Source organism: Alternaria viburni, assembly GCF_023758015.1.
Source record: "Alternaria viburni strain BMP 2772 chromosome Unknown scaffold_4, whole genome shotgun sequence".
Lineage (NCBI taxonomy): Eukaryota > Fungi > Ascomycota > Dothideomycetes > Pleosporales > Pleosporaceae > Alternaria > Alternaria viburni.
In genome coordinates this window covers 209,927-233,730 of record NW_026055773.1, presented here as the reverse complement: position 1 = coordinate 233,730, position 23,804 = coordinate 209,927, and the positions used below count along the sequence as shown (strand labels likewise).

The 23,804-nt window shown below is 54.5% G+C and overlaps 5 protein-coding genes across 5 annotated transcripts; 3 read left to right on the top strand and 2 right to left on the bottom strand.

Moving 5' to 3' along the window:
* Positions 1 to 5,411: 5,411 nt before the first annotated feature.
* On the top strand, positions 5,412 to 8,313 carry J4E79_002331 (uncharacterized protein; the record flags this gene model as incomplete). The annotated part of the gene is made up of 7 exons (XM_049351231.1): positions 5,412 to 5,580; positions 5,632 to 5,835; positions 5,886 to 6,148; positions 6,197 to 6,289; positions 6,339 to 6,495; positions 6,550 to 6,794; positions 6,847 to 8,313. 7 exons carry the CDS (start codon positions 5,412 to 5,414, stop codon positions 8,311 to 8,313), a joined length of 2,598 nt encoding a protein of 865 aa, XP_049213869.1.
* A 684-nt stretch (positions 8,314 to 8,997) lies between these two features.
* On the top strand, positions 8,998 to 9,521 carry J4E79_002330 (uncharacterized protein; the record flags this gene model as incomplete). Its single annotated transcript, XM_049351230.1, has 2 exons — positions 8,998 to 9,220; positions 9,295 to 9,521. 2 exons carry the CDS (start codon positions 8,998 to 9,000, stop codon positions 9,519 to 9,521), a joined length of 450 nt encoding a protein of 149 aa, XP_049213868.1.
* Positions 9,522 to 11,764: 2,243 nt separating this feature from the next.
* J4E79_002329 (uncharacterized protein) lies at positions 11,765 to 13,957 on the top strand (the record flags this gene model as incomplete). Its single annotated transcript, XM_049351229.1, has 5 exons — positions 11,765 to 12,405; positions 12,455 to 12,737; positions 12,786 to 13,308; positions 13,357 to 13,840; positions 13,888 to 13,957. 5 exons carry the CDS (start codon positions 11,765 to 11,767, stop codon positions 13,955 to 13,957), a joined length of 2,001 nt encoding a protein of 666 aa, XP_049213867.1.
* Positions 13,958 to 15,284: 1,327 nt separating this feature from the next.
* J4E79_002328 (uncharacterized protein) lies at positions 15,285 to 19,564 on the bottom strand (the record flags this gene model as incomplete). The annotated part of the gene is made up of 3 exons (XM_049351228.1): positions 15,285 to 15,496; positions 15,563 to 19,196; positions 19,334 to 19,564. The coding sequence occupies 3 exons, from the start codon at positions 19,562 to 19,564 to the stop codon at positions 15,285 to 15,287; spliced, it is 4,077 nt and encodes a 1,358-aa protein (XP_049213866.1).
* An 845-nt stretch (positions 19,565 to 20,409) lies between these two features.
* Positions 20,410 to 23,134, bottom strand: J4E79_002327 (uncharacterized protein; the record flags this gene model as incomplete). Its single annotated transcript, XM_049351227.1, has 2 exons — positions 20,410 to 20,703; positions 20,771 to 23,134. 2 exons carry the CDS (start codon positions 23,132 to 23,134, stop codon positions 20,410 to 20,412), a joined length of 2,658 nt encoding a protein of 885 aa, XP_049213865.1.
* Positions 23,135 to 23,804: the final 670 nt, after the last annotated feature.

The following is a 23,804-nucleotide window of genomic DNA, read 5'->3' as shown; positions in this document are numbered from 1 at the left end:
TCGATAGTAACGTATTTCTAGTCCATGATATGATAGACCATTGCGATAGCAAGAGCTCAATGTCTCCATCTCCAAATCCGCCTTACGCGCAAATCAATGCTTGAAGTACGTATCCATGCATGCTACTCAGTTTAGCTTTGGGTAACGGGTCAACTATTGCCGTCATAGCCATGTGCTTTCCAAGGCAGCCAAGCGAGGCAAAGCCTTTCAAGCATTGGCCGTTCTTGTTGCTAAAGTTGGAGTCTACTCCAATTGACTTTGGCGTCGTTGGAGTCGCCGCGTGTTATCGGGGCTGTTCGCTAAGGCTGGTCATGTCAGACAACGGGAAGCATGCGGAAGTAACCGGCGGCTTGTTGCGGTCCGGCACAATTTCTCCAGTATGTTATGGGGATCTGATCGGTGTTCTTGTGGTATAGTAGGTACCCGCGATATGCGACCTGGTGTCTATGCTGCAAAGCTGCGAGGGCCTTGGAACGGGGAGGTTGTTGCACTTTTATGTATGAATCAAAGGCTATGCATCTATCCTCTACGCTCGCATTACCTACCGTCTGATACCATTGCATATGGTTCCTGATCGCCCAGCATCCTTCCGTTTATAGCTCGGAGAGGAATCGTCCGTGTTAAAAGTGGTAACGTTCATCCAGACAACGGGGTCTTCTCATCATACCAAAATAGTGACTTGAAACCATCGTAGACAACCGGAGACGTGGAATCGTCGGTATCTCCGAACGCGACGGTTTATACTTTCGACCATTCCCAAGTTAGCAGCGTTCCCGCCGAGCACATGATCTCGCACTCATTGTTGAGATAGTCCCCAAGAAACCGTACCAGAAGCGCGATATCGACCAACCGACCGTAAAACATTTCATAGCATTACATATGTGAAACTTCAACACGTGGTGTAACGATTGGACTATACCGTAGCATTTACTATCAGTTTTTTTTACCCAGGCCCTCGTAACACCTGCTAATCGTGTGGCACTGGACTAAGCGACGTTCTCGACATCTCTAAGACCGCTGTGGTTGCAGAACAAGCATAATGTATGCCAGGCAGATCAAAGACGCGAACAGATGAGAAACGGGAGAGATAGCTCTGTCCCAAGCCATCGTCGGTCCTGAACGTGTATAGTGATCCTCCCCCTCTGACGCTTAATGAGGTGACAAAGCATGAGACACCAGATAATGTCATGATTTCGGTTGGGTTGCTACATATGTAGCATGATATTCTAGCAAGTCACACATGAGATATTGTATACTTATACCATATGCTTTAGCGAGACTTTTTGAACAAGGAAGATCTACAAACTACAAGTGACGAGGTTCTAGTAATTCGTTGTGATGATGGCGTTAAGTGCAAAGAAGGCCAGGACGCGTAATCTGTGCTACGGTCACATATCGGGCTTTCAGCCCAACCCTAGAGGCAAGAGACGGAAGGCGTCTGTGTTCGGTTACTCAGCTTGCAGAACGAGAAGACACTACTCGATATAGGAGAGAGCAAGAGGCGCCTCTTCGTGCGTACTATGCTTGATAATGTTGCGACTTGTCGAAGCCGCGCGACAAAAGCATGATCGCGCACAAATTACCACGTGGCTTAGCATCTCGGAGATATGTCCATGAACTTACCATGCGACACAATGTGTGTTCCTGGCTAGTGGTTGCGGAGTTGAGTCTATCAGATTGGGAGGGAAAAGGAAATCTGATCCGACAAGGAGGCACCCATGAAGCTTGACTCGTCAGAATACGAACGGAACCATGGACAGTCATGCCGATGCACTGTTGAACTTCGGAGTCTCATCCGGTAAATCGTGCGACATATCCATGTGATAGCAAGATAGAATGCAGGATGAGAGTGACGCGAGGCGTGGAGCTTCGCATCCAGACAGTCTATACTCTGCCTGCGGGATTGGTTCGGCACCAAAGTGACGATAGCCGTAGCGAGCAGCGCCGCATCAGCCACCACACCCTTGCGTGCGTTTTTGCTTTTCTTGATAAAGACGGCCTGCAGCCCGCATGATTGCTCATGCAGCCCGTTTCGACCTCGGGAATGTCATCCCGGAAGGAGAATGGATGTGGTCCCACCTTTCAGGGTTGCACCGAGAGGCCGCCCGGTCCCACACAACCCTGAGGCGAACATCTTCATGGAACATGACAAGCTCATGGCGTACACGAACCAAAGTTTTTTCGCAACCAAACATACGAGCTACGGGTTGGAAAGCGTGGCAATTTTCGGTGGTGGAGCCTCCCATGAATGCGAGGGGGGAATATTGCGGGCCTGAGGGGATGCAGAGGTAACACAACGCATCATGCGCTTTCCCGTTTTCTTTGAGCCCTTCTCTGGGCGTGCAGCTTCCTGTTGCTTCGACAATCGAGGGATCAAGTGGGGGGATAAAGTGGGTATCGGAAAATGCTTGACCTTCCCTCCGCTAGCCAGGCGACTAAGGGTGTTGTCGGACAGAACAGCGAGGTTGCACAACCTGTCAGCTAACGGCTCTCACCAACCACTCATCTGTGTCGCCGATCGCCTGCATTAGCTGTATGCAGGCTCACCCGGAAAGCAGTGTAGGGATGAAGATCGCAGCATTTCACGGATAGAGCCATGTTCCAGATGTTGTACTCTCCAGCGAGGAACGGTTTGCCAGTCATGTCACAGCGCTGAACGGCGCGCAGCATGCAGGTGGGTGGAAGCATCAAGGCGCCGTGAAACGTTCGGATGCGCGATAGTAGTAGGTAGGGGTGGGCGTGGATTACCACTGGTATGGACGAGGTGTATTGGCTAAATACATGGCCTGCCTTGCTCGCCAATGCGGGGAGGCGGTTTATTGATAGATGATCATGGTCATGGTCCTCGTGTTGGCGGCTTATGGCAGGATATGTTTGCTTGCGACGCAGTTCAGCAGGGGCTAGCGACGTAGGATGATAGAGTTTCCTCAGGCAAAGACGAAACCGAACAGGTCCTTCTGAGCTTGCACAACTACAAGTACGCAGGTTAAAAATCCAACATTAATGTAGGCGTGCAGGTTGTCTGATAACGCAGGCAATGTTCTTTTGCTTCCTGCTGCAGTTGAGGCGTCCGGTTTTCCCTTGACTGGGGTGGAGTCGACAGAAACAAATACCGGGTGCCGCTCGTCAGGCAGTTAGATGATGAACGAAGCAAAATCCCCGGGCCGCAGCCGCCAGCTGGAGCGCCAAGACGAGGCTCAATCCTTCGCCGTCCCACGAAACGTTTCAAGAAGACAATCGCACTCTCTAAAGGTCGTGCCGCTGATGACAGGATGGGGAGCAGATATGTATCTATCAAAGATCGACAAACTCTCGGCTTCTCGGGTCACGATGTGAGCGGACGGGCACGATGCAGATCTGAGCCTCGCCATGACAGACACGGACGCGAAGAACGTTTTGCTGGTGCGTTTCGCATGCGCCTCGCCGTTACCGCACAAGTCTGCCGCGTTCAGACAGAATGTACTGCAGACAAGATTTGGAAAATCGAGAACTGACAGTAGCTTAAAGTGGCAGCGAAATGTTAATTGTTTGGTGAGGGAGCTAGATGGACCTTCCGCATTGGTAAGACCGCAGTCCCTTTAAAAACAGCCTCGCTTACCGGCACGGCTTTGATGACGCGCGCAGGCCAGCCCTGGATCCACAAGCTGGAGTTTCACGTGGGTGCGGTTCTTGAGCCCAGATGCTAAGAGAGGGGCTTTTGCTAGCGGCGGCCCGATGTCCTTTTCTCGGTCACGCTGCTCCGTGGACACCAGCGACGGAAACGGTATCGACAGATGTGCTACGGGTGCGGTGGGCTGCAGCACGCCAAGAAAGTTGGACGCAATCATGGCTCGAGTGAAGGGCGGCAGATGCCAGCGGCTTGGTCCTGCACCGAGGCGACGCAATCCCGGTTGCATGCTCATGCGCCAACAAGTGATCGACTCTTGTCAGATTCAGGCTGCGGCAGGGGGTGGATTGGGTGACACGAGCCTTTTTGCCGAGGACGCGGGAGCGGAGGACAACTGCGTCACATTGCGATGCATGCCGAGAGCCGCTAAGCAGACGACGGAGGCTTCTCTGTTCTCATGTGGAGGCTGGCTGATCGCCCGCCCCCGGCCTTTGGACGGTACTGCGTGTGGGTGCGCACCACCTGTGTCAGCACCGTCGTAGGCCTTGGTGCCCCTTTTGCAAGCCCTATATCAGCCCATTCCTGGCGGTTCCGAAATGACAACCATGCCGTTTTACCTAGTGGGCGCGCGAGCTCGAGACGCCGTAGGGCGACGATGGGGGTCTGGGTGGCTGGCATGGTAATCTGGCGACGCCTCCCAGAAAGCCCCGCTGCGCGAACAGGCAGTCTCGGGAAAAGAAATGCACCATCCATCAGCGTGGGTGTCGCGCTGTGTTGGGTGCCTTGGAGAGAGTTTATTTTGCAGCGAGAAAGTTGAGGCTGGAACATGCTCGAACCACGATCCACATGTGTTCGCAACGTCCAACGGCCCCTGCGACCATGTCTCATTAACTCGTTCAGGCAGAGGGTGTGGCGTTCTGCGCTGGCAGTGTATCATCATGGCAGTAGAAAATCGGCGAACCCAGATTGATGTGTCCTCTAGATGCGGCGCATATAGCGTAATGGCGGTAGCGTGTCAATCCATCGGCTCCGCTGTTGGGTGAACCTGGGACGAACCGTACCAGATCCGACGGAACGATCTGAAACAAACCATTCGATCTGCCAGAATTAAATCGCCTGGCGCAGCGTGATTAAGCAGTCTGGCTCGTCTGTCACCTGGCACCAATGTGATGTAGTAGTACAGTAAGGCGCCGGCGGTGGTTGCATGGGTCGCGGCGGATAGTCAGCGCGTCGATGCTAGGCACGTAATTTACGGCCCACTGGCTGGCACAAAGTGGGTCTTGGGCTAGCCGTGCACGCTAAACCATGCATCCCTGCAACATCTGGTCCCCTTACCCACGTCTGATGGAAGGGACGTTGGAGCGCCCCTTCCATCTGTTGGTCTGCGGCTTCCTCATCTGTTTTCTCTTCCGCGAGGCTGCATCCTACACCAGTCCTTCCTTCTCAACACACGTCGTGGCGAAGACCACCACATTGATTGTTGCTCTCTGACAGCTCTGCCCTCCAAGTCGGGGTCCACACCGTCCGTGTTCCTCTGCGCGCTGCTGTCGTTCTCCGCGCCAACCTCCACGCCTCGACTCGCACCCGTCAGTACGCTTGCGAGACGCGCTCCCACGCCCGACTGTACGTAGCCATCCTCCATCACCACCATCAAGCAGCATCTCCTGACTCATCCAGATCGACACCCCGGCGACCCTTCAGTTGCTCCAGTCTGGTCTTCCCCTCCATCAGACTATTCCATCACTGTCGCAGCTTCAGTAGCGCAGACGTCGCATTGTAGCCAGATCGGTCGCAAGCAGCCTTCATGGCACAACACCAGCAACCCTCGCCCACTACGGGCATGCCCCCGCATCATGTAGGGCAGCATCATCCCGCGCACGCGCAGGTGAATGGACACCCGCCGCACGCGACCCAGCCCAAGACACCGTCGCAGTACTTGGGGCAATTGACCGAGGCTGTATGGACTCAGATGGGTAAGCCAGTATCCAGTGTGCGCATGACCGGCACAGACTAACACCCAACAGGCTCTCTCTCTGAGCAAATGCAAGACTTGGAAGGCGCCATGCAATGCTACGAACAGGCCTTGAAGTTCAACCAGTGGTCTGTGCCAGCTATGCAAGGTATCGCGTGCATTCTGCGCACCAAAGATGCCTTTCCAGCAGCTGTCGAATACTTGCGCACGATTCTCAAAGTCGACCAAGCCAATGGCGACGTTTGGGGCAGCCTCGGTAAGAAATTTGCGCGCATCTTTCGCGAATCATCTCACTAACAAAACCAGGTCACTGCTACTTGATGATGGATGACTTGCAACAGGCGTACTCTGCCTACCAGCAGGCGTTGTACCATCTGTCTGACCCAAAGGAGCCCAAGCTCTGGTATGGCATCGGAATACTATATGACCGCTACGGATCGCTTGAGCACGCCGAAGAGGCCTTCTCGCAGGTAATGCGCATGGAGCCTACGTTCGAAAAGGCGAACGAGATCTACTTCCGCCTTGGCATAATCTACAAGCAGCAGCAGAAGTTCAACCAAAGTCTAGACGTAAGCATACTTGAGTCTCACTCCACGAAAGCTTCTAACAGTTGACAGTGCTTCAAATACATCGTCACCAATCCTCCTCGCCCACTTACCGAGGAGGATATTTGGTTCCAGATTGGACATGTGTACGAACAGCAGAAAGAGGTTTGTCTCACCAAGCTTCGTAAGCTTTCACCGCTGACATGACGATTAGTTCGAAGCAGCCAAGGGCGCCTACCGCCGGGTTCTCGAGCGTGATGCCAACCACGCCAAGGTCCTACAGCAGCTGGGATGGCTACACCACCAGCAGAGCACCAACTACGCTAGTCAGGAGCAGGCCATTGAGTACCTGGAGAAATCTGTTGCTTCCGGTAAGCATTGTATCCCCATGTGATTATGCCCGTGTATCTAATCCATTGCTCTAGATCAAACGGACGCGCAGAGTTGGTACCTGCTGGGACGCTGCTACATGTCACAGCAGAAGTACCCCAAGGCGTACGAGGCTTATCAGCAAGCCGTGTACCGTGACGGCAGGAACCCGACCTTCTGGTGCAGCATTGGTGTACTGTACTACCAGATCAACCAGTACCGCGACGCGCTAGATGCATACTCCCGTGCCATCCGCCTCAACCCCAACATCTCAGAAGTCTGGTACGACCTCGGCACACTGGTAAGTAGTTGATCGTCCCTGGACTGAAGGCTCTTCACTAACAATGGCACAGTACGAGTCCTGCAACAACCAGACAGCGGATGCACTAGACGCATACCAGCGCGCGGCCGACCTCGACCCGTCTAACGTACACATCAAGGCTCGCCTGCAGCTTCTGCAGAATGGACAGACGTCTGCTGGCGCCCCGAACCAGGGCAATGCTCCTATACCTCAAGACGTGCACCCTCAAGCCTACCAGCCTGCCTCTGTACATGGACCTACCGCTCCGCAATGGGGCGCACCTCAGCCCCAGCAGCCTCCGCAAGGTCCTGCTCCTCCAGCCCTAGCGCCCGGATGGGATCGCCCTCTGGCACAGATCCGCGACCCTGGCCTTCCACCACAGCAGCTGAACCCATATGAGCAGCGCGAGGGCATCCGACCGCCTACACAGCATGCTCCCCAGCGGCCCGTAAGCCCCCGACAGGAAGCTCCCAGGTCATACGCAGAGCCTCCTCGTCCTCCCACAAACGGACCGGGTCCTCAAGGGCCAGCTGGTCCCCCACCTCCCGGACCACCCGGGCCAATGCGCCGTGGCATGTCTCCATCGCCGAAGACACACCATGCTGCTCCCAGCCCCTACCACCCTCAGCCACCGCAGCTGACACCGCAGGCGGCTCATGCGCAGCCACAACCACCTCTGCCCCTACATCAGCAACAGCAGCCACCTCAGCCTAACCGTATCTCCAACCCGAACTACGGCCCTCACGCTGGTAGTGTGCCTCCTCCACCCCCGCCCCCACCTACAGGTCTCGGTGGCCCACCATCTCAGGCCTCTAGCCAGAGCGGCGTACCCCCATACGGTGTTCGCCCTGCCAGCCCACCTCCGGAAGTGCGCCCGATCGTTGAGAACCGAGCGGGATCTCCGCGCAACGGATACCAAGGACCGTACCAGCATCATGCTGATCCTTCTGCTACCGGTGGTATTGCTAGCGGAGCTCCTCCACCAGCTTCTGCCCAGACGGCTGCTGAGCAAGCAGCCCGTGAGCGCGACGACCGACCTCCGACTGCTCCACCGAAGCGACACCGCGAGTGGGAGGAGAATGACCACGCGAATGCAAAGCCTCCCATGAACGACGAGAAGCGTCAGAAGATGGAAGAGCCTCACAGCCGCCGTCCAACTCCCCCACACCGCATGTCGTCTCCTCAGGTGCCGCGCCAGAGCCCTCAGGAGGGTCCCGATCCCCGGCGCTTCAATGATGGCTACCACCCGTCCGAGGCTGCTCACCACCCGCCGTCGCTCCCACCTATGGCAGCTGCGCGACCACTGTCTCGCATGTCGGAGACACCAAAGCAGGAGCGTATCGAGCGACCTGAGCACCACGAGCCGGCTGCCCGACAGATGGACGTGGATGAGAACTACGATGATGAGGGTGACGACGCGAAACCTACCGCGCCCAAGTCCGAGCGCAGCAGCCCTCGCAACGCGCCCACCAACGGCGTTCCTTCTCATGCTCCTACGCCAGCCGAGCAAAAGTCTTAGGATGATTTCGACGTACTCTTCGGGCAGCACTAGAATTCTGACAGGGTTTTACTTTCTTGTTTTTGCAATTAGTTACATGAGAATTGGGGAGTTGGGGATGTCTAGTTGGAGGGCAAAACATGGAAGAGACGTGGTAACGTACTTCCGCATGGCGATGATACCCTGCGCGCCTTACATAGTCCCCGCGCTTTTCGAGTGTTGTATGTATTTCTTAATCACCCACGAGAATGAAAATGCGATTATCACTATATACTGCTTGATCTTGGTGTGTACTATGATTGATCGTATGAGGACCAGTGACTACTGTTCATCAGCAGCGCAGGTGGTGCCATTACTCGCAGTGGTCAAGGTCGGCGCAAATGGTGGGGTTGCTCACCTGCTCGTGGAAACGCCCGCAGTTAGCTGCTGTTGCGTCATCGCAGCGCGCTGCATCGCGAAATCATGGAAAGGCTTCTCCAACATCTTCCTCGCTATACTGTACATCCTGACTACGCGAAGCTCTCGTCTATCTCATACATCCCCAAACGACTGACGCGCCATAACGACCACCCATCCTCCTGTGTCGCTGTCCAAAATCACCAATCCACACGTCGCACCTTCCACTCCATCGTCTCCGTCTCACGTCCTTTCCTACCCATACGTGCTTGTTGCGTCAAAACCGTTCGCCTGACCGCCCTTCGTAACATGTCCTCCGACGCGGACTACGCCGCTTTTCTCGACAAAGCAAATCAGGACACTGGCTCTGCGGAGACCAAGGACGCGTCGCAGAAGAAGAGCTATGGCACCAAGAGCGTGAACACGGCCGTACCCAAAGCGCTGGAACAAGTAGAAGAGTACTATGTCAGCGACTCAGATGAGCCGTTTGAACCGGTTGCGTTAGAGTTTGATGGCGACAACGTGTCTGCTGGTGGGATTCCCCTCATTTACGCGCACAGCGACGACAAGCCTCACGAAGTATAACATGCGCTAACATACACACAGACGATTTGAAGAAGCTCATCGGAAGCGACTCGGTAGAAGAGGTCAAAGGCACCGGCTTCGAGAGCCAATACAAAAAGATCATCGACGCGGTGAAGGCAGCCGGTAACGGGACCGTCAACGTATACCGGGTGGAGCTGTCGGGCACCAGGGCAGAATACTACGTGGTAGGCGTGGACAAGGCGGAAGGCAGGATCGTGGGTCTCAAGGCTCTTGCCGTAGAGTCGTAAGCAGCAATGCACCGGGAAATGAAGACATGAACATGATCACGATGCGCTGCGCCGGATTATACACATGCCGATCTACATCGAACACGTTCCTTCCTGCGATGATGGGGCTCGGGTGCCCATGGCGCGAATAACGCCGTTTGAAACACGTCGCGCTCGCTGGGTTATGGTTGACAGTCAACGGGTCTCACTGACAAGATGGTGGAGCGTGCAGGTTGATGATGCGACGTCAGAAATTCGATTAGTAGATGTAATCTGCTGGTAGATCTGCGCTACGTGCATCTCTACATACTATACGGTTGTCATAGCTTTGGGCTTCAGTGTGGACTTGTTTTCTCCAACCTCCCCTTCAATTATCGTACATGTTTGGATAAGAAAACATGTATGCATGGTCGCATGATGCCTGTGCGTGTATGCACGCGGCAATGGTGAAGCCCAGACGACACGCATGAGTCGCGCGGCGGGCTTCGAACCGCCAGTATGGCAAGAGACGTCCAGCAGGCTCGTTGCTCGACTTCAGCTTGCACGACATATAGATAGTTCAGCCTCGTGTACGTCAAGACCGCCGCCTTGCAATACGGTATCGATATATAGTTTGATTGGCTGCTCAAACACACTAGTTCGCCCAATCCGGCTATGCCTCGGCCGGACGTTGCAAAGTTCCAGAACCGGGCGGTCAGCTGCGCCTCCGAGCTTCATTTCGGGTGTACCCTAGGGAGCGCTTGGCCCCGGGCAATGGGATCCAGCAGTCTCAACCAGATTGGAAGCCGACCGATACGTGTCGGGAAGCCTAGGACGACGGCAAGCTGGACAGACCGGCGTGGAGCGGGTTGATGAAGATGCAGACGACGATAGGGAACGGTAGAGACGAAACGGATGGGTTAGAGCATTGGCCATTGCATGTCTCGGGGATCCGAAAAGAAGGTGAGGGACGTGGGAAGGATCAAAAAGGATGGTGTCAGATCGCCACGCTATCTTCGGCAGCGATACGGTGGGCGACCTGGTCAACACGAGATAAGATCGTGAAGTTACATGTACGCTTCTCAACGGTCGTGAGCACGAGGCACGTTCTTGTAAATGGTACCTTGGTACAAGTGCGGTAGCAAATGCCGCTTGCGAGGATGGGGGATTGCGGTTATTATATGTGGTGCCGACGCGTAATGGTAGAGACGATGATCTTAGGCTATCGATTGCGCGTGCAAAGACGCGGATGCGCGTTTGAATTCTTGGAATACGGTGTTGAGGCGCGGGATATGCAGAGCTAGCGGTTGCGATGCAGCCTGCAGGCGGTTTCTATAGAGACAATCGTGTGTACCGTGGAGAGGCTGCATGTGAGGGGTGTTGAGGGGAATGACGGCTTGGTTGAAGGCGTCAAAGTTTGGGTGACAGGCAGACAGACAGACAGCAGCACGACGGGCTTCACGCATGACATGGCAATTTGGGTACTTTTTGACAGGCTCCACCATAGGAGAGGCAGTGGAAAAGTGTTGAAACGGGCTTGGTAAATTTAGCAAGGCTCTCCCGCTGGTGTGCGTAAGCGGGCCTTTGAATCTTCGCCGCATGCAAGCGCCGTGGCAGCGACGATTGGCCGCTCCTTAGTCGAGCTTCGAGATCTTCGCCCTCCCTGGAGTCCGTGTGGGCCCGACTCAGGAACAAAGCCCTAACCTCTCCCACCACCCACCGCTGCTTGCCACTCTCTGACCACGGCGCCGTCGCTTGTTGTGTTCCTGTCACTATCCCACAACATATCAGTGCCTCTCTTTGTTGCATTATTTCCCGCATCATTACCATCGCCATTCTAATCTGCACCTTCCAGCCCAGTGCGTTCTGCGTCATCCGTCATTCGCGCCTGCTGCCGTTGACCAGCGCCTGCCCTGCCAAGTCCCTTATCCTGGGCGCCCCCGTTTGGGCCAGGAGCCATCGATTCACCTCCCCTTGAACCTCGACCTCCCCCATTTCCCTCACGCCGCCCTCCTTCCTGCTCCTCGACGCCCAGCAGCGATACCGAGCAGCATCGCATCACGAGTGGAGGATATTCGGCTTCCCGCGTGCTTTACCTGACACCACTAGCTGCAGCATAGCCCCTGTTAGGAATTTGCCCACCCGCGTGCCATAGGTTACCGCAACACTCGTTTTCCACCTGCATACCGCCTACGCCGATTCATCCTCTTCACTTCGCTCTGCTATCCGAATAGCAGCTAGCCAGGAATTATCGCCAACACTCACCGCATACGGTCCCTCGCACCATGATGCCTCAATCGCCGAGGGGAGACGGGCCGCCCCATCTCCGCCTCAACTCGGGCTCCCACGAGCCCAGGACCGACGACAACTCGATGCCTGCTGTGCGCCCCAACACGGCACGAACCAACTCTGCGCGCTCGTTAACCCAGCCAATCCGTCCTGGCACAGCCCCAAGTCAAGGCATCCGATCGCCCGGCGCGCCCGATGTATACAGCAATGCGTCCATCGCAGAGTCCGCTGAGATGTTGCTCCCGCCGCAGAAGATCCGGACGCAGCGCTCCTACCGAGACGAATCGCCCATGCAATCGCCCTCTGGCTTTTCCTCGCGGCGGACAAGTTGGAGCTCAGACATGACGGGAGGGCCTTTTGCTTCGCCTTTCGACGACTCGAGAGCGCCGTCGCGGGCTGGCAGCGAAGAAGATCTCAACACTCAGACTGTCTCTGAGAAGTTCAACATTCACCCATCGGCTGGGTTGTTGCTCTTCCCGGAAGATGTGGAGAAGGACGACTACCTACACAATCCCGACCCGAACGAGAAGGACAAGAGAGACTGCGATGTCTTCACCCGGAGAGGTATAGTCAATTTGGGTGGTTTGGCTATCCTCGCGCTCGGTCTTCTCATGCTTTTCATCGGTTATCCCGTTCTGTACGTATTTGCGATTCCGACGATTTTCGACTTTACTAACGCATCGCAGCACCTTCGTCGAGGATCTCACGGCACCAGAACGAGGTCCATGCACAGACAATCCTCTGTGCATAGAAGGCAAGCAAAGCGAGCCGCTACTGAACAACCTACGAAAGGGCCTCATTGATCCCGATACGCCCAAGGAGGCCATGACGCGAACATCGTACAACGGCGAGGAGCAGGTCTTGGTCTTCTCAGACGAGTTCAACACTCCCGGTCGCACCTTCTACGACGGAGATGACCCATTCTTCCAAGCTGTTGATATTTGGTACGGTGCTACTATGGATTTGGAGGTAAGTTTGATTCAGCAATCTTAAAGTGCCAGCGCTGACATGTCCCAGTGGTACGACCCAGATCAAGCCTACACCGAAGACGGCGTTCTTGTCTTGAAATTCACCAAAGAGAAGAGCCACGGCCTCGATTACCGCTCTGGTATGATCCAGTCTTGGAACAAGCTCTGCTACAAGGGTGGACATTTGGAGGCCAGCATTTCGCTGCCTGGTCGTGGCAACACGAGTGGTTTCTGGCCCGGTTTCTGGACTATGGGCAACTTGGCTCGCCCCGGTTACCTCGCCTCGACTGAGGGTCTTTGGCCATACAGTTACCACGACAAGTGCGACATTGGTATTACACCCAACCAGAGTTCATACGACGGTCTCAGCTACTTGCCTGGTATGAAGCTACCCGCTTGCACCTGCGAGGGCCAAGACCACCCCAGTCCCGGCAAATCCCGCAGTGCTCCGGAAATCGATGCTTTGGAAGGTTCAGTTCATTTCCTCGGTCCTGGAGAGTCCAACGCCATTGGTGTTGTGTCCCAGTCCTTCCAGGCAGCACCGTTCGACACATGGTACATGCCTGACTACGGTAAGCCCTCTCACTTCTGTTTGCTCGGATTCAACTAATGTTTGGCAGAATACATGGAACTCTACGATACCTCGATTACCACGATGAACGCCTACAAGGGTGGTCCCTTCCAGCAAGCTATCTCTGGGTTGACCAATCTGAACAACGACTGGTACAACGGCAAGCAGTATCAGACATATTCATTCGAATACAAGACTGGCGACGAAGGTTTTATCACCTGGTATGTTGGAGAGGACAAGACCTGGACCATGTCCGCACCAGCGACGCGTGCCAACGGTAACATTGGAACGCGAGTCATCCCGGAAGAGCCAATGTCCATCATTGCCAACTTCGGAATGTCGAACAGTTTCGCAGCCATCAACATTGAGGACATCGAGGCGCATGACCTCCCGGCCAAGATGCGGATAGACTACATTCGCATCTACCAGCCAAAGGACAACCAGATCATGACTTGCGATCCCGAGGGCTACCCTACTACCGACTACATCAGGAACCACCCTGAGCCTTATGCGAACCCTAACATCACTGACTGGTAAGTCCATACATCACATCTGTTATGATAGTACTAACATGAACCAGGAAATCCAGCAAGTACGACTGGCCCAAGAACTCCTTCATGGATGGTTGCAAGGCAGAAGTAGAGACCTAGTGACCTGCAACTTCCCAGAGACTGCTGGCTTTCGGTCTCTGTTGTCATCACTTCCCTTGTGTCGACTACCTTACGTGGCCATGGCAGTACGACGAATACCCCTCAAGATTGGAGTTCCCTCGCAAAAAAGCACGTTAATTATAGATCATCGTTTCCTCTTTTCGACCTTTTCGAAGGCCACATTAGCATTTGCATGGAGCCGGGGGCGTTTACGACATTTCGAATCTCACATGCCTTCGCCTTCGCCTTACTCGGGGACCCAAGATGCTATCTGGCCTGCGTGCGACTGTCCGGTTTCCTGGAACTAGGGGCCACTACTTCAACGCACCGCCGTCGCGCCGATACACAAGCCGCCCGTCGCTTGCTTCGACTGCGCCCGCCCGTCCGTCCATTGAACGACCCCCTTTCAGCAGCGGCTTCGTCGGCAAAGAATCTTTTCCAACCTTCTCACATATAAACGGCGCGCGCAACTCTGTATATCACGGCATCTGTTCTTCCATGCATCGCCTGTACAAAGCATACTTGCAACATCAAGACTTTTCAAGACCGCCTTTCTGTTGTTTCCCGTCTTCTTCCCTCATCTTCTTTCCAGGGTCTTGGTCAAAGTGGAGTTGCTGGGCGGCGCCTTACAGCTTCCAATCACCCCAACTTCTTCTTTTCCTTCTTTCGATCATCTGAATTGTTGTCTTGTAATGCATCGCTTGGCTTCTATTTCTGCTGCTTCATCTTTTTCTTTTGATATTGTTGGATATTTTGGGAGCAAATATGGCAAAGGGACTACTACTGGGGATGGAATGATGAATGAGGAAATCTTGTCTTTTTATATTGATATATCCGGGCGTTTTTAATGTTTAGCAGAGGGAGAGGACGTAGATGTGGGAGGAGGGTTTGAGGTGGCGGTGGCGGTGGTGGAAGAAGCTGCTGCTGTTGTCGGTAGAAGGGTGGCATATGAATGGTGTAGGAGATGAGAGAGGAGGAAGAGTAGACAGGAGATTACATACCCCCTGATGTGTATACTGAGAGTTTATTCAATCAAGTTCAACAAACAACACTTTTTTTCTTGCAGGTGTGAGGCTTGTGGACGTGTGTGGTACGACATGGAAATGCTGTTGAACAAGGGATACACGGGTGTCTGGCTTGAGAGGTGGCAGTGCAGTTCTTCAAGTTCTTCCAATGTATCCTCATCAAGAATCGATGTCACGCAGTCTAGTCCTCACACGTCACAACATAGCCAGCATTGACAACATGTCAAGATCGAAATCCCATTGATCCTTTCTCACAACGCCTACCATTCACCCAAGCATCCCACCCAAACACACCGGTATACCTAAATACTAATAAAGAAACTCTTCTCTCCCTCCTTCGGCTCCACCCAAGCACGCTTCAAAATCGGATCCGCACAACTAATCCTTATCCGCTCGACCGTCGCAGGCGATGTAAGCGACAAAAGCGATGTTTCGCCAAACTGTATGCGCGCAGCTTTCAACGCGTCGCGAATGGCGAAGAAGACAGCGCTTCCCATGAAGAGGGGGGGTTCGCCTAGTGGTAACAAAGTCAGTAAACAGCAACGGTGGGTAACCAAAGAAACGAGGGAAAAAGACTTACCAACACCCCTACTCCTCTGAATAGTCCTCAGATTCTCCCAATTGACATCCTTAAGCAACGTGACGTTCATAACTTGAGGCACATCCCTAAACCCAGGAATCTTATAATTCCCCGGCCCCTTCGTCGCCACACCCCCCGTCCCCCTCAACCACAGTGACTCCTCCGTCGTAAAAAGCCCCTGACCCTGCACAAACGCGCCTTCAATCTGGCCATAGTCAATCGCGGGGTTAATACTGCGGCCAACATCCATTTTGATATCAGCGCGACGAGTCGTCCAGTCACCGGTGAGGGTGTCGATTTCGACTTCAGCAGCCGCAACGCCCTGTGTGAAGTAGAAGAACATCTGGCCCGTGTTGGCGCCCCAGACGTAGCCTATGTCGGGGGTTTTGTAAAACCCTTGTGCGGAGAGGTTGACGCGGGAGAAGTAGGCGGCGTGGGCGAGGTCTTTCATGGTAGCGTCTTTGCCTAGTTTTTCGCGGAAGGGGGCGAGGCGGGCGTTTAGTTCCACGCAGGCATTGTGGATGGCGTAGCCGTTTAGGTCCGAGGAGGCGGAGGCGGCGGTCGAGGAACTGTTTGCGACGGTGTTTGTGGCGGTTTCGCTGATGAAGACGGAGTCGAGGGGGACGCCGAGGGTTTCCGCCGCGATTTGCGTCATCTTGGTGTGTAGGCCTTGGCCCATTTCTGTGCCGCCGTGCGCGACGAGGATGCTGCCGTCGTGGTAGATGTGGACGAGGGCGCCGGCTTGGTTGAGGAAGAGGGCGGTGAAGGAGATGCCGAATTTGGTGGGGATGATGGAGAGGCCGCGTTTGTTCCACTTGTGGGTTTTGTTGAACTCTTCGATTTCGGCGCGGCGGTGGGCGTAGGCGGATTCGTCTTGGACTTGCTTGTACATGAGTGGGACGTACCAGTCTTTGATCTCTTGGTTGAAGTGCGTGATCATGTTCGTCTCTGGAGAGTAAAAGTTGATTTCTCGTAGCTTCTCCACTGGGATGTTGAGGTGGTCGGCGACTTCTTCCATGTAGGTCTCGGCGATGAACATGCCCTGTGGTCCGCCGAAGCCTCGGAATGCGGTGTTGGAGACGGTGTTTGTTTTCGCGACACGGCCGCGGACATGGATGTTGGGTATCGAGTAGCAGTTGTCGATGTGGGAGAGAGACCGCTCCACAACTGCACCAGATAGATCCTGACTCCAACCACCATTGCAGAAGACGTCTGCATCAAGGGCTTGTAGCTTACCGTCCTTGTTGACGGCGACCTTCCAGCGAGCGAGGAAGGGATGTCGTTGTCCAGATGTCATGATATCTTCGTCCCGGTTTAACATGCAGCGTACAGGTCGACGAACCTTGTTCGCTGCGCAGGCCACGATACCCGCGAGTTGGACTGAACGAGTCTCCTTACCACCAAAGCCACCACCCATGCGCTTGACACGGGTGACAATCTTGTTGGCAGCGACACCGACGACCTTGGACACGTATGCTTGTGTCTCGGCTGGGTTCTGCGTACTGCTGAAGATCTCCATCTCGCCATCCTCAGGCTTGGGCACAGCGACACACGCTTGAGTCTCAAGGTAGAAGTGCTCTTGACCGCCCATGCGCGCGACACCAGTGAAGACATGATCAGCCTCGGCAAACGCCTTCTCGGTATCTCCCTTCTGGATGTGACGGAAGTGATTGAAGTAGCTATCTTTCTCAATAGCCTCTTCAATCGTGAAGATAGCTGGAAGCTCTTCATACTCGATCTTGACAGCACGTGCGGCCTGCTCTGCATGTTTCGCTGTGTCAGCCAGTATCATACCGATTGGCTGTCCAGCAGTGAAGACTTCATCGAGAGCGAAGAATGTCTCATCGCAGGATGGTGCGCCCCACCAGTTCGCTTCTGGAGATGCGAGATCCTTGTGGTCGACGTACGTAACAACACCAGGAAGTTCCAGTGCGGGTTCGGCATCGACGGAGAGTAGCTTGGCGTGTGCTTTTGTCGAAAGTACCAAGCAGCCATACAACTCGTTCCTTTGCAGGGGAATGTCGTCAGTGTACTGCGCCTCTCCAGTGCACTGCTTCATAGCCGCTACATGGTTCTTCGACTGCCCGACTTCATTCTGGATGTAAGCCTCAGCAGCCTTGTCGTCCTTCTTGCCCGAGCTAATATCTCTTTCAATCTCGCCGATTGCATGTGTGTCGACTTCAACTTCCTCAGCGTGCAACTCAGCCAGGATCTCATGATAGAACTTGTAGAAGAAGCCGAGCGCGAGAGACTTCCTGTATGTCGCCATGCCACCCGGGACACCAAACCGCAAATCGAAGTCTTCTTCGAGCTTGTCCATGACGCCCTCCAGTGTTGGAAGATCAGAGAACTTCTTCCCTTGGAGGAAGTCCATTGCTTTTCGCGCGTGGATTGTCGTAGGTGCCATGCCACCGTACACCAAATCCACGCTCTCGACTGTGTGCTGATCGTCCAGTGATATCCTCAAAGCGGCATTCACAATCGCAATGTCGTCATCTTTCCTCTTTGCCTGCTTGTACGCGCGGATGTACTCGCCCTTCTCCTTTGCGATCGGGATCTTCAACCCCGCAATTATGGCATCCGGAGGCAGTGCAGTCTGCCTATATCCCTTGAAGAATGTCGACATGGGAATCTCCGTCGTCCCCTTGAGGCTCTTTGCTATGAGCGTCGCATTCGTCGCAACAAACACCGGGTTCAGATCGGAGATAGGACTCGCTGTTGCAAGGTTACCAGCCGGTGTACCCACATTCCTGATCTGCCGTCCAGCGAAATACCGTATCTGCTTGAGGATAGTAGCGAATGGTTGACCTCTGACCGGCCCGTAATGCTCGAGAGCGTCTTTGCAAATCTCCTCCAGATCAGTGAGAACAACGTTTCCGCCGATTTCGAGATGATCGTCGTGCAGCTTGAATTGTCGTAGTTCCGCAATGTCGCCGACGAATACTGAGGCATTGTAGTTCATGCCTTTGAACTTGATCTCAATTTGTGTCTCGGTCGAGCCACCGATAAGCTTTGCGGAGGGATAAACGTCCTTGATCTCCAGTAACTGTTGCAGAGTCGTTGGTCGGAACCACCTCTTCTTCTTGTTACCGAATGCCAACGGCTTGAACTCATGTTTCCGTAGCTGTGGAGGAAAGATCAACTCTGTGTCAGGCTTGTACTCGATGAACCCAGGTGGTGTGAATCGCTTGATCGGTTGGTCGTCATCAATGTTCTTGCCGCAACCTCCGCCATTCGCACCGTCCTTGTCCATACAGCATCCTCCACCACCGTTGGCCTTTGCCTTTGCGCAGCCTGATTTCACGCTGAAGCTCTGCGCCGCATCTAATATCGGCCTGTATCCTGTACACCGACAAAGGTTACCATCAAAGGCTTCCTCAACTTCGAGCTCGCTCGGTCCAACATTGTTGCGGAGGAGGGCATATAATGACATGACAATGCCTGGTGTGCAGAAACCGCATTGACTGCCATTGCCCTTTGCTATCCTCTCCTGTGCAGGATGTGGCCGCTTTACGTTGCCAATTCCTTCCACTGTTATGACATGTTTGCCGTCTACGCTGACAAGAGGTGCGAGGCATGCGTTTACGGAGGCGTGGTAGATCTTGTTCGTTGTGGGATTGAATTGCGATACAACCTGCAAATTGTCAGTTCTCGCCCTTGATACCTTGACCAATATCTCCTATGGTCCCAGAATTAAATTGCACTGTCTTTTGATTTTGGACCCAGTATCCTCCATCACAACCATGAGATAGAGTAAAGTAGCAAACATACCACCGTACAAGCACCGCACCCACCCTCCGCACACCCCAACTTCGTCCCCGTCAACCCAATCCCCCTCAAGTACTCCAACAGCGTAACTTCAGGATCCGCACTATCCAACACCACCTTGGTGCCATTCAGATAAAACCGGAGTGTATCATCGTAATCGGCCGTGACTTCGTTCAGCGACTTGGTCGCGTCGCTCGACACGGCGGGTTGTGGGGATATGAGACCAGGCGCCATGTTTGCCACCCGTGGTGCTGTCGGTAATCAAAGAAGAAAGAGAGACGTAAAAGACACAAACACAGGTGAGAGAAATGGGGAAAAGAGAGAGGGAAGGCAAGAATGTCACGGTAGATATCACAAGCTTGATCGTCTAGCTGTTCAGGGTCCTGTCCGTCGCTTGTGGGGAATAAGCAAACTAGTTATGGCAAGCGCGGCGGCATGAAGGACTGCAGCGGCGTGGAGCGTCGGGAGCGTGTATTACATGAGTTAGTTGAGTACTCTAGTTGGTGGACAAAGTGGCTTTGGCGAATCAGCATCGACGTGTTTGTCCCTTATCTTCGTACGCGGTCTAGGTTGCATAGGCAGTGGAGGCTCCGCGTGCAGGAGCTCGCCGATGGCCGTAGTTCGCGTTCTTGCCCCTCCAACCCCACCCCGCGGCTCGGCGGCGACTGCTATAGGCACGTGAGCTGTCAGGTCGCTTGTCGCCTAGCATGGCGAGGTCCGCTGTTGTCGGAACCTTGGAATTCAGGGAGTGTGCCGATGGATATGTGTTGCTCGTTCTCTATCGATGCCAAACGGGAAACAAGGAAATTTGGCAAAGTGTACAGGCCCAGATTTTGAACACACGCTTTGCAATTGGATATATCTACAACTTCCCAACTCTCTCTTAAAAAGAAGTTCCTGTCTAGCGTATACACACAAACGTACGAAATGCGCCAATAGTTCCTAATTTTCCATGTTAAGAAACCATGATGCTGTTCCTCTTTCCTAACCAATGCCCCAAATCCACCAATCCCTCAACCCTCCAATCCAACCCACCAACACCCATCCGCCCACTCCAATTCCTCAAGACGTCCATACGCCTAGTACGGAATACCATCATACTCACCGTAGCCCAACGCCAAATTCATATTCTGCAAGCACTGCGTCGCCGCGCCCTTGAGCAAGTTATCAATCGTAGCGTTAACGACGACACGCTTGCCTGAGCTGTGGACGGCGAAACCACCGATTTCGACGCCGTGCTTGCCAGAGATGTTCTTGACGAGCGGGGACTCGCCGACAATCTTGACGAGCTTCTCGCCGGCGTAGCGGTCCTGGTAAAGGTTGCGGATGTCGCGGGATGTCATTGTGCGGTTGAGGGGGATGGAGATGGTGTGCTGTTTTGGAATGTTAATAACGTGATCAAGACTTTGTTTTCTAGATGGAAAGGAAGAGGGAACTTACGTGAATACCCTGGAACCAAACTGCAACGTGAGGAATAAAAGCAACCTCAGTGCCTAGCTGCCGTGAGATTTCCTTCTCGTGGATGTGGTCTGTCAAGCTGTAGGGGATGAGGTTGTTCTCGAGGTTCTTGACGTCGTTCTTGGGACTGGGCTTTGTGCCGGCTCCGGAGTAGCCAGAAACACCGAAGACGGTTGGCTGACCGCCGATGAACTCAAGCAGAGGCGCAATGCCGAGTTGAGCAGCAGTGGCGTAGCATCCAGGGTTTGCTATGCGTGTAGCGTCGGAGATCTTGGCGCGGTCAACGGTCTCCGGTAGTCCGTAGGTCCAGCTCTCGTCGAAACGGTAGTCGGCACTCAGATCGACAATGAGAGTTTCCTTGCCGCTCTCGTTGATGGCATCGACGAAGGGCTTGCACACGCCGTTGGGCAGGGCCATGACCCAGCAGTCGACCTCACCGTTCTCGGCCATCTTCTTCACATCTTCGGGTGACAGGTTCTCGTAGGTGATCTGTCGCTTGGTGTAACCTTCAAGCTTCTTACCATTGAGTTCACGTGATGATACATGACGCAGGTCCATGTTGGGGTGCTTGTTAAGCAGCTCGATAAGAGCTTGCCCTGTGTAGCCTCGCGCACCAATCAGTGCAACCTTGGCAGGGTAGTCCCTGTGCTTGTGCTTGATACCGTATGGTGGGTTGGGGTTAGTGGTATCCATTGAGCGCGATGTAGTGGTAGCGAAGCCTCGGGACAAAGCAGGAAGGGTCCTGTTCTGTCTAAGTTGAGGCCTTGAAGATTGGCCAGCAATGGTCGCGTAGCCCCGCGTCTGCTGGCCCTGCTTCAAACTGGCAACAAAGTCGGCCGCCCGTCGGAACTGAGCATCTAAGCTGTCCTTGAGCATGCTGCGACCCTGCTTCTGGTAGTTCTCGAGGAGCGAGAAGATCTCGGAAGATTCAGCCGCGCCCCACCAGCAGAAGACTTCCTTCTCGCGGCGGAGGAAGCCATCCGTCTTCTCCAGGTGCCATTTGACGTAGTTTTGCGACTGGTCGTCTACAATCCAGTACATCTTGGGGTACTTTTGTTTCATGCGCTGGAAGACCAAGTCGTTCAGGTTGTTCAGGAAGGCATCCTTGGTCATGCTGAAGTGCGAAAGCTGTGCGAACTCACCATCGGCAGTCGGTGGGTAAACGACGGCAACGACGCCCATGGAATCATCATGGAAGACCTCGAATGGCCGCGACTTGAGATTCTGGATATACCTGTTGACAGCGTCGGCAGCGTCTGCGGCTTTGCTCTTGGTGATAGCCTCTTGCAGAGCAGGAACGTCCAAATCCTCGAACTTGCTGGTCTCCTTCACACTGCCGCCGTTGCGGATAAGAGTGCCGCTTCCGGTATGGGTGAACAGCTCCTTTCCGAGGTTCGAGGGGTGGGTGATGGCTACACTCGACGTGCGCGGGAGACCGTCCAGGAGCTTCTTGGCCTCCACTATCTTAAGCTTCGTGCCGTATCTAACCCACGACTGCTTCATGTAGGTGTCGTACTCGCCCTCCAGGTTGATGTGGGGGATGAGCTTGGACTCGGCGTTGAACAGTCCTCCCTTCTCAGAGAGGTAGATGACCTTGAGGGGCTGGAACTCGCGCGCCAGAGCTGCGGCAGCTACGTCGGCGTTGATGTTGAGGATCTGGCCGTCGAGCGTCTCGCCCATGGAGCACAGGATGGGCAGTTCCTTGTTCTCCAGCGCATCCATGATCTGCCTCTTGTTGACGGTGGTGATGTTTCCGACGTACTTCCACTTCTCCTTGTCCAGGTAGTCGGCCTGCAGAGCACCCGCGGTGATGGGCCGCGCGGGCACGCCCCAGTCCCTCTTCAGCGTCATGACCAGGTCCATGTTTGCCTCGAGGAACAGCTTGCGCGCAATGCCCAGCGTCTTCTTGTCCGTGACGCGTATGCCGTCAATGAAGTCGGGCTCGACACCCGAGTCGAGCAGCAGCTGGTTCATCTGCGGGCCGGCGCCATGGACGATGATGGGGTACAGGCCGATGGCGTGCAGCTGCTGGAGGGCAAAGCATAGCTCCTCGAGGTGGTCGGTGAGGATGGCGCCTCCGACCTTGACGACAGCGAACTGGTGCGGCGAGACGGAGCGGAACTGGCCGAGGTACTGGTCGACTTCGCGGCGGGAGCTGGAGCTGGCCAGCAGGTTGAGGAAGGCGGCGTAGATGGACGAGTTGCGGCCATCCTTGGACGTCGTGTACAGGCGGCTCGGGGTGCTGCTAGCGACGAGGGCTCGCGGGAGGGCTCGCGGCGTCTGGCTGGTGAGGACGCGGGAGGAGGATCGGGCAGCCACACGGCCGGCTCGTACAAAGCTCTGCATGGTGAGTGTCGCTCCCAAGAAGCAGAAGCAGTCGCAGTCGCTGCTCGGGCCCTGGGCGACTTAATCCAACGCGAATTGCTGCGGTGACTAGACGGTGGAGCCGTGAGGGACCAAATGGGTCTCGAGATATGACGCGGAAGCAACAAATTTCGCTGCGCCGTTATCGCTGCTTCCCCAGACCACAGGGAACTTTCCTAGCGCCGCCGGAGACAGCTACCTAACTTTGTACGCATGGAGAACGGCAGCCGCAGATCAGACTTTTCAGCCCTCACTCCTGCATGCCATGCCTGTGCTGTAAGCGCTTTGCCTGCTGTTGAGGCAAATTTTCTCGACAAGACAAAAGGCCCTTTCCCAGCTTGCCCATCCTGCGCCGCCCAACCCACAGCACTGTGGACACTACTAACCTGTGAGGACCTAGCACTAGGTTCACGGGAAAGATTAGGCGCCCTAGTGCTAAGGTCTACTAGAAGCATTATCTCTTACTTGAATCCATTGTATCATGCGGAGTACCAAAGATTGTGGTAGTGACACTGGGGATCTGGAAGCCTAGTCCTAAACGGGTAAGGTCGCCTTGTGTCCATATGTCAACCACTCGAAGTTACATTACAGTCCCGAATTACAGCAAGCCTCATGTGCCTACTTATCTCCAACCTCGAATTGAACTTCTGCA